At 42.4% G+C, this 10,566-nt stretch overlaps 1 protein-coding gene across 1 annotated transcript; it reads right to left on the bottom strand.

Moving 5' to 3' along the window:
- Positions 1 to 6,823: 6,823 nt before the first annotated feature.
- Neurochondrin (neurochondrin) lies at positions 6,824 to 9,468 on the bottom strand. Its single transcript, XM_017142084.3, has one exon. It carries the CDS (start codon positions 9,163 to 9,165, stop codon positions 6,994 to 6,996), a length of 2,172 nt encoding a protein of 723 aa, XP_016997573.1. The 5' UTR covers positions 9,166 to 9,468; the 3' UTR covers positions 6,824 to 6,993.
- Between the last annotated feature and the right edge of the window lie 1,098 nt (positions 9,469 to 10,566).

The raw sequence follows: 10,566 nt of genomic DNA, 5'->3' as shown, positions 1-10,566 counted from the left end.
AAACAATCGAACCGGTCAATGAATGATATACAAAAATACAGAGTTTTGGTTTCTTGAAAAAAAAGGGATCGATGATCGGCTCACTCAAGGTTAGACTATGCTAAAATTTGTACCTTGTAATACTCTAGAATATAATTACAAGTTGTATTTATTTTTAATGTGTTGAAATGAAAGTATTTTAAAAAATATGTACGTTTAAAGTAAAATTTAAATTAGTTTGGAGTATTTTTGAGCGATCTCAACCAGTGTGCACTTAATGGCAGCTTGTCAACAGTTCAATATGGCTTGTTTCTTTCTTTCAATTTACTTTTGAAATACTGAATTTCTTTTCGGTAACTTTAAACTAAAAGTTTATAAAAATGGAACGCGCAGCGAACGCCCATTAAATAATTCTTCCGAGTTTCATTCCAAATTGATATTTCAGAGAAATTAGAAAATTCACATTTTCAACGAATAATAAATGCTCCAAAGAGATTTATTAAAAGAGACGTCATGGCTGCACTGCATTTTTCGTCGATGCCTGCGTCAATCAGCGGTCTGCACTTTCACATATTTTCAATGATAAACACGATATTTGTTTTGGCAGGCTTTGCTTATTTACATTTCAATCACAAAACAATTTCACTTCCGCATCGCCAGTGATCGCGCCACGCGGCGTATGAGTAATATTTAGCCCAGGGGATGGAAACAAGGCACAAACAACGTCCGCTGGCGTTGAAAGACCGACTTATTCTGCAGTCGCATCGAACCCATTGCTCCAAACAGCTGTCTTCCAGTCAGCCAGACACCCCGCCTCCCACATCCCGCCCACATTTCCACACCCCTCTGCGCCTCCTTAGTGTGGGTGTGTGCGTGCGTAGGCCGTAAGTACTGCCAGACAACGTAGACATCTGTATTAGTTACCCCATCCAATGTCCCTTATGCTGTGGAAAATTAAAAGAATCAAAGGCAACGGCAAAGAGCAAAATTAAGTATTTAGTTGTAGTATCGTATCTAGTGCAGACATGCATACTGGCTTGCATTCTGAACGCAAGGTGGCGGGAAATTCCGGGCGGCAGGCGGACTGCCTATAAGTTGTATTCTGGGGTTGACCAAAGAGATCAATATTTCAGAAAATTATTTATAAGAAATTAGCAAAAACCAGTTATATAATCTTAACACAGAGAAAAAAAACCAAAAAAAAATCATCAGTCGGTTATTTTTTCATATCAATTTTGGTCCCATTTGTGTTCATATGAAAATGATATTTCCGAATATAAGATTTTGTACCATATTGATATGAAATCGTACCATTTTGTTATGGAAAAAATTATGTAAAACAGTATCAGTTCCTTATTTTTCTCATTCTCACTGTCATTTATTTATTTATTTTTATAAATTTATTTTTTCTAAATTGGAGGTATACTATGTGCTTTTACAATTACCATAAATATACAAAATGAAATCATATATGATCATTTGGTTCACCCCAATATGCAAGCGTCTCAGCCTCTGCTTCCATGTGCGTTTCCACGTTCAACTGTGTGTGTGTGCGTGTGTTCTTATGTCAAAGCTGAATGGAAAAGAGTAAAAATAAAATGTGTAAGAGCCAAGATAAAATGCATTGTTTCAGGAAGGCGAGAGAAGCAAAAAAGATAGGAAAAGGAAAATACTTTTACACAAAATGTGTAAGAATTATTGGGGGTGATGGTGCATGCAAGGCAACGGAAATTGCCCTTAGGGTTGTCAGGCCTTATCAAGAGAATTTCACAGATATAAGGGCTTACCGAATGTTCAATTGCTAAGCACATAATCAGAAAATTGATTCAATAAATGTTATTAATTCAAACAATATTTCAATTGCAATCGCAGAGATATAGGCAACCCTGATCTATCTGATTGCCTGTTTCCTTGGCCTCCATGGAATTGCGGCAATTAACACATCAATGTACGGCGATATCGATGGTGGCATACCACCCATTTCCAGCCCATTCCCACGCCCACTGCCAACCACCCAACGCCCACCGCCCACGTTACAGTATCGCCTCCAGAGAGGGAAATAAATTATTCTATTTGAAAGCTTTTAAAGCGTCCACACTCGGCTAAGGCTGCTGGCATTAAAATGCATTTATTTGAATTTCTTGTTGATATCGAAGAGCACAGAGCTGGCAAACAAACAGAACCGACGCCCACTTGCAGTATTTATTGTGTTTTGAATTGGGTAGAGGCATAAACTAACCTTTGACGTTGCCTTCGGGAGGGTGGTTCCCCAACTCGATCTCTCCTGTTCCCCTGAATTTGAGCCCTTCCACGTGCGGACTTTTTCGGTACCTTGATAATTTATTGTGTTACGTATACGAAGCGTGGGCGGGCAATTGAATTGAATTGAATTCGAAATAGAGGAGGGGAAAATGTTTCATAAATGTTGCCAAAGGACCCCAAAACCCCAGACCCAAAAAAATGCAATCGTTTCGTTTTGTTTTTGTTTTGAACTTCGATTGCGAGGTAATTTGATCCTTGTTTTGCGGGGGATTAGTTGTGTGTGCCACCTCAAACTCACCGAAACTGTAATAAAAATTATTTATTGAAAGGCAACAAGTGCACTCGTTGGGTGACCTCCTTGCCATAAAGCGAGGGCTTTTCACAAAATTTTGATTAAGATATCGAGGGAGCTAAAGGGTAATGGCGGCTATAACTGTGAGCCTGATGGCATTCATAACTATGCAAATGTAAATATTCCAAACTCCTCCGTACAACTCTAAATAACATTATAGACAATAACTTGAAAAGCAATTATCGTTAATTGTTATGGCCATTTAACGCATCATTAACAGCGAAGGAAAGAAAATAAAATAACAGAAACAGAATCAAGCGGCGAGCTTTACAAGAACATGCCAGGTGAGCTTTGGGACAAAAGCTTCACACCCACAAAAATACGAGCCAAAGAGAAAGTAAGAGAGAGGACTCTTCGTTGGTGAAATTCGCTTTCGTTGGCTCTTCGGCGACTTGCCTACTTTTGGGCGTCAGTTTTTATGACCGTTGACCCACGACCAATTGCCAGCTGAGCGTGATGACAAATTTAATTACCAACACCCGAAATAATAAAAGAAACCCCCCGAAAAACACCCACAGGAAAATATGAAGCGAGGCTGCCGCCTCTGACCGAATGCGATAATCCAAGTTCAATGGGACGTACAAAATTTATGGGGATTATAAAATTTGCGACATGCCTTTCATTCTCGACAAGGTCAAGGCTTAAATTTGATAAAATTCAATTTGCAATTTAACCCATCCGATATCTATTCGGGATTAAGTTTGAAGTCCCCATCAGCGGCATATGTTCGGATGTCCAGCAGAGAACTGAGCTCTGGCTCTGATACTTGCCAGTTGGGGCTGACAAGTGTCCTGAATAATTTATGACTTGCCCAGTTTCGACTGCAACATCTGCTACTGCTACCTCGGCAATCCTCGATGTCCACGGGCTCTGCATTAATTTTAATTTGTTGTGGGACTCGAAATTCTTCAAGACATTAAGCGGCGGACAAATTCCCCGCTGGTTAGACAGTCGGCCAGAGGTGTTAAGAGCATTCCTTAATGCCCACCCCTCATCGACCATTACGTTCAATTGGAAATTTGTGAGCAGCATTTACTTTATTTCGCATTATTATTGCTTGGGGTGGATTCGGGGGAGGAATCTGAGTACGACTTTGTTTGGGGTGCGCATTTGTGCGTGCATCATCCGCACCCTTTTCACTTTAAGCAATTGCTTCTGCTTTTGCTTCTGCTGCGGGGTAATGCTTGCACCAACAAGTGGCAATTGAATCTGGCAATCAAAATCGCATGAAGTCGCTGATATTGTTATTGGATGTTAAGCAGGGAGGTTAAATGGCTCGAAGTCCTTCCGCGCAAACACCTCCTATGATCGTTCTCAGCTACTTTTGTATATTTATGGGATTTCTTCAAGAAAAATTAAAATTAAGAAATTTAATTTAATTTACTTTTTTCTCACGTAAGTTTCCATTCAACTACAAATATCTTTCTGTACTTCATTATTGATTTGAATAGATAATCTGTCGTCAGAAATTATAGATGAAAGGATTTCCTAGATTTTATTAATTTAATTTAAAATAAAACTTCTTTTAAATGGTTTCCATATGCAAGAGCAAGTGCTTTACTGTTCTGCCGTTTAAAATGTAAATCAAAAATATAAATAAAATGATCTGATTTTCTGAGTAGCACAAATTATTTACTAAACCCGCAGATGATCCATTACAACAGCCGTGTATACTTGGCCCATTTCCACAAAGCGAAACAAAGCTTACAACTTAAGAAGTTGACTTTGTGGACGGGGATCCTTGTCAACGAGTCCTCCTCAAAGCGTTGCCATGAAGTGCGGACTTGGCTTGAATTTCCCTCGCTTCGCCGTTTTCATTACCTTTTTTCAACTCTGTTTTCATTTCATTAAGGTGGCAACAAAGTCGGAGAATGCTACTAATTGCAATCAAGGTGGCTTCAACTTGTTGCTGCAACAACCTCTTGAATCCAGTGCCACATGAGCTCTAATTTTTCGCCTGCTTTCCTGCTATCCACTGGCTAAATTAATGGATCATTGAGTGCAGTACCAATTGCCATGCACCACAATTGCACCTTAAGCCAGGGCTTTAAGCTATAGAGATGTGCTTGACATTTGTAATTTCCTTCACGCAGTTGTCAGCCACAAAAACCTTTTAATTTTAATTAGAAGCAAACACATTTAAGCCCACAGAACACAAACAGAAACGGAAAATGCCAGCGCATGTTTGCTCTCCCAAAAAATGAGGTAAACAAACAGCAACAAAATAAAATAAAATAAAAATACATTTTTCCCGTATATATTTGTATATATTTTATAGCTTTGAGCTGAACAAACAGAGCAACAAAATCAACAAGCAGGCGACGGCTCTTCAAAAGCCAAAGGCCCCTTTTATTACCTTTGTCAAATGCACAAATAGCCCAAAATCCAAAGCCACTGCCGGGTCACCAGCTCACTCCTCCAACTCCCCGGGAATCGGCACAGTTAAGCAATTCCGGTGACAAAACACAACAAACGGCTCAGGCAAATTTACACATTCTGTGGACTGCGGACTGCGGACTGTGGACCGTCGACTGTAGACCAGCAAAAAGATTGGCGCCCAAAAAGGGTTGAAACTCAAATGTAGCGAGGAGCCAAATATCCAAACATCTAAAGGTACACAATAAAATATTATATCGTAATAAAACCCCAACGCCCACTCCCAGATATAGAAGAGAAATGGCTGGCAGGTGTTGAGCTGGGCGGGGACTCTCATAGTGGCAGATAGCACGATTGAGCGATACTTTTCGCATAATATGTATTCCTTGGGCCAGAAGTGGAGCTGCCGTCGAGGCAGCGCAATATGTATTTAAGATTTATTGGAGATTTATGCCCGGCTTTTGCTTCGGTTAGCAGCTGCTGCCTCGCCATCTTCTACTGCTCCTCCTCTATTTTCATCCATTGCTAACAAGCAATTTACCATCTCAGCGGGGGAAATCCGCTCTGATACGGATATAGTCGGGCCGAATCTGTGGGCTAACCGATAAGCCCTTTAACGACAACCATTTTCATAAGAACACCTAGCCTATTAACAGTGGCAAGCCTAATCCGAGCTGCAACATAAATGTATTAAAATACATAATGAAGCAATGTGTTTGAAGGTATTTAAAATATGTCCTTGTGTTAATAAATCGGTGCAAAAATCCTCACAAAAATGCACAAAAGAAAGGCAGCAAAAAATAGTGAAAAAATGTGTAGGGCAATTAAAATAATAAACCAAATGGAATAATTATAATATTTGCGTTTTTTCTTTCATGCTTTAAACAACATAAACTCGATTGAGGGAATGACTTTGATGTTGTACATTATTCTACATTAAATAAAATACTTCACAGCCGAGGCAAAACTTGTAATGTATTTATCAAATATTTTTATAAAGTTAGGGAACCAAAATAAAAATGTGAAGTTAATAACTATTAAATTTGTTCCTTTATTACAAATTTAACAACATTTAGGAGTAGATAATTATCTAATTATATTAATTATTTATTATAAATTTTAGACTTGGGTTTTCATCAGAGAAATCGTGAAAATTTTGGGATTTTCAACTTTGACGTCGAGTTAATGAGATTGGCAATGGTTCACAATGGGGGCTATTTTTTAGGAATGCGGTGAATATTCCGTTTATTACATTTAGTTAATTAGTGTAGAAAGTTAGTTATCTAATTATGACTAATATTCACCTTTCCTGTAAATGTAAATTTTGAAAAATTCCACAAAAACGTAAATTATCAAAATCAATGTTCTCTTACAATGTTTAACTTTACGAGTTATGTTGGCCTATCTGCATATCTCGTGGAACAAACAGCATACGGGAAAAGTTGTCCGCAAAAATGTTACATGCATTTCCCCTCCTCAATAGTAAGCCAAAAAAGTTGTCACTCCACGTCAGCACATTATTAATTCCCTGCTTCCGCTCCGTGTTTTGGGCAAAAAGTTTAGCTGCATGTTTTTAATTAAATTTCACTTATTATTAGTATTATTTTCGGTCAGCCTTTGCACTCGTCATCGCTGTTTTATTTGTTGGCCTGCGAAAAATACGAATGTGACGTGTTTTTCCCGTACATACATATTGCTTTTGTTCGAAAATAAAACGGACAACAAAAGTGGAAACAAGCAAAAGTTTTAACTAATTCCGTTGAGTTGGCCTGAACAAACGAAAACGAATCCGAAAAGCGAATGGCAAAACATTTTTTGTGAGGAAAGCCAAATCTGAAAATTTATGCCCGGATGTGTTTTTAAAATTGGTTTTATTTATTTTTTTTTATAAATTTAGGTATTTAGTCATTAAAATAGAGCATATAAAATAGAATAAAATCCATACAAAATATTTCCCATTTTTCGCCTGTCCACAGATCACACACAAAAAATGCCTCTAGAGAGAAGGAGAGTGTTGTTTTGGCTTAGTCGCCGAAGAGCTTCTTGCCCAGATCCATCATCCGGTGGTTGCGGCAGACCCGCAGGGCATCGGCCTTCTTGAGCACGGCCTGCACATCCCCGTTGACGTCCACCAGTTGGGACAGGAAGTCCTCGTACGCGGACTTCACGTTGGCCGGCAGGGTGCCGATCTTGACCTTCTTGAGGGTCTTCACAATACCCTCGGCCCAGCCCGATTCCAGGGCGAACTCGGAGAGCCAGGGCACCAGCGGCAGGACGCCGCACATGGTCTGCATGCCCAGGAACCACAGCTCGGACAGATCCGACCAGAAGCCCTTGTAGGCGATGGAGACCACCAGGGCGGTGGGGTCGTTGCTCTCGTCGATGTTGTACGCATCCCACAGGAAGCGGATGGTGGCCTGGATGTAGCGGCAGATGGAGAAGTCGTTCTGCTTCACCTTCTTGGACTGCTGCTTCAGCAGCAACAGGCCCAGGACTGCCAGGTTGCCGTGGATCACCAGGTTGTCGGGCGTGTCCTTCAGCTCGGGCAGATTCTCCACCACGAACTTCAGCAGATTGGCAAAGGTGGCTCCGTCCTCGGCCTTCTTGGGCTCCAGAACGGTGAAGTTCATCAGGATGTTGCAGAGGGCGACAATGGCACTCCTGGCCACCTTCATCTCCGCCTGCTGCTCGGGAGTCGGCACCGGATCGGGCTCGTTCATCCTCTTCAGGCGCTCGGCTCGTGGGATTGGCGGCCTCTTCCAGTGGGCAATGCTGAAGTAGAACTCCAGGCTCTCCAGGAGCACCTCATCCTGCTTGTGGGTGAAGAGAACCCTTCTGGCCTCCTCCTCCACCGCAAAGTGGCACAGAGCGGGCAGCATGATCCTCAGCACGTCGATGGGTGCTTCGCCCTCCCGGGTACCGGCTCTCCAGGTCTTCAGCTCCTGGAAACTCTCGTTGGCCACCTTGAGCATGAAGGGCAGCAGCTTGTAGATGGCCGGTCTCATGGCCGTCGTCTCCTGGGCCAACCAGGCGGACAGAACCTTCACGATGGCGAACACAAACTTCTTATCCCTGGGATTGGTGCTCTCCCTGATCTTGTCCTGGCTAACTCTGGTCAAAACAGCCAGAACCTGGTTGAAGGCGCCCTTGAGGGCCGTGTAGGTGGTCTGCTTCTCCTTGGGCTCCAGATCCAGTTGATCCGTGGCCATGTACTCGATGCAGGCCTCCAGGATGGAGAAGCAGCAGCTGAGCAGATCCGCCTGCTTGAAGGTGGTCTCCAGTTTCTTCTCATCCATTTGCATGCGCACCTCGATGGCTCCCAGCTGGAGGAGCTGCAGGAAGAATGTCTTCTGCTCGTCCATGAAGGCCCACTGGATGCCCAGCACCTGCAGTGTGGTGGCTATCAGATGCAGAGCGGGATCCCTTTGCTTGGGCCCGATCTTGGCCTTCAGGATGTCGCCACAGCCCTTGAACAAGCTCTCGGGCCAGATTTGTCCCTCCAGCGAGTTGATTACGATCTCACGCCGGCAGGTGATGAGGATATCAGCCAGAATCCGGCAGAGCTCGTACTTCCTTTCCGTGTCATCGGTCTCCATGTCCAGGGCAATCCTCTGGATCAGGGCGTGGAAAGCAGTGGGATCCTCGGGCCAGGAGAGTACGCCAAACTGCTTCACGAGCAGAACGATCAGGTGCAGGGCCTCGTCGGTCTGGAAACTCTGGGCGGAGTAGATCTGGGACATCTTGGGGATGGCACCGGTGGCCAGGAGCGCCTGCTGTCCCGGTTCATGGCTGGCTATGCTCTTGAGGCAACTGTACGCCTCGCTGACCACAATCAGATTATCCTCGTAGTCCTCGTCGTCGGCCTGCTCGACGATCTCCAGCAGAGTGGGTATGGCGTCGATGATGTCCTTGTGGGTGGCCAGCTCCTCCTCCTGGCAGAAGCAGGTGAGGATCGACAGGGCCACGCTCTTGTAAACCAGCGGCGGACAATCGTTGGGCAGATCCTTGGAGACCAGCAGCTTCTTCAGGAAGGGAAAGCCAATGGTCTCGAAGAGCAGCTTCTTGCCCGCCGCATTGCAGTCCTTGCCCTTCACCAGCTTGGTGACCATAAACAGGGCCGCGAATTTTTCAGTGTCACTCTTGGTGGCCTTCAACAGGTTGGCGCACTTGCGCACGGGCTCCGGCACATCCGTCATCCTGGCTTCCGACTCTCCTCCGGGTGTGTATCTCACGAGCTGCCTATGTACGGCCTATATACTCGTCCGCTGCTCGATTGTACCAGTATGTGTGCGCCGTGGCCTTCTATAAATATCTCCTCACACTTTCACTTGGCTACAGCTTTCCCGTTGGTTCTTCCTCCGCCGGATACTTTTTCCTCTGGGTTCTGGGTTCCGTGTCTTCGCTCGACGACGCACTCTCGCTCACTGATCGCCGCCGCCAGCGGAAAACTCGGCTGGCGAGTGGCTTTCCCAATTTTCCAAAAGCTGTGCAGCTGTTGCCGTTCAAACGGGGAAAACCTACACACAATTTATTTATACACGGATGATACACTTTGCTCATGCCGGGGATCTGTCAATTGAGCATTGATAGGGGAAATATTAAGGCATGTTTTCAAAATCTTTAATACTTAGGATTTTACTTTCTTGCTTCAACAGTGAAGTTGAAAAAAAAATGTAATATGTAGCTTGGTACGGAAATGTTGTTTTTATTAAAACAATAGTAAATTAAATTTATAATAATTTGAATATTTGTTATTTCAATACTATTGTGAGCTCCAAAATTGCACATTTTATGTATTATAGTAAAGTATGTATGTAGAGGAAAGCAAAAATCATGTAATTTTCTCTTCAGAACTTAAGTTAATTCTTAGTAAATTTATTTCTGGTTTTATAAATATCCTAAAAACATTTTAAAATTATTTTTAATTTATAATTTTCCAACTTGAAAGTGTATTTACATTGCAGCAAAAGATTTTTTTACATTCTTCAGCCTATAGAATTTGAAAATCACTTGAAATCAAACGGATGACCAATGCATTGCTCTTTGCTCTCGGCTTTTCCTTCAACACTTTTCCACTCTCGCTCAATTTCCTCCCGCATTGCTCGCCTGCTCTCCTGAGCACCGTTGTTTATATTTAGAAAATGATTTTTCGTTTTTCCGACTTCTTCGTGTTTACATTTTAGTCAACTGTGAAATGTTCGCTGCCGGCTGCATTTCTTCCAGAATATTTTCAATACGTATTTGCATTCTCCGCAGCACATAAGCTCCTATGTGGCCACAAATATCTATTGAAATATACACATATGCACTATATATAGGTGGGTCCGCATCAATATCCAGACATATAAATAAACCACTCTGTGCAACGCGCTTCGACGAACAAACTACACATATTTTTATACACGTAAATTATACATTAACTTAGTTATATAGACACATTGTTATTCGCGTATATGGATCGGACATTTGCATATTTAATTTAAGTGCGATGCTTTCTGCCTTTTCACTCTGGGGTCAATGAATTTAATTGCACATTGCACTTTGTTGAAAATTAAATTTATTTGTATCCCATTTAATTCAAAATATAGTTATTTTTA

This window comes from Drosophila takahashii, chromosome 3R, assembly GCF_030179915.1.
Source record: "Drosophila takahashii strain IR98-3 E-12201 chromosome 3R, DtakHiC1v2, whole genome shotgun sequence".
Lineage (NCBI taxonomy): Eukaryota > Metazoa > Arthropoda > Insecta > Diptera > Drosophilidae > Drosophila > Drosophila takahashii.
Note: the sequence above shows the minus strand (reverse complement) of the source record. Positions and strands in the feature narration are given on the sequence as shown.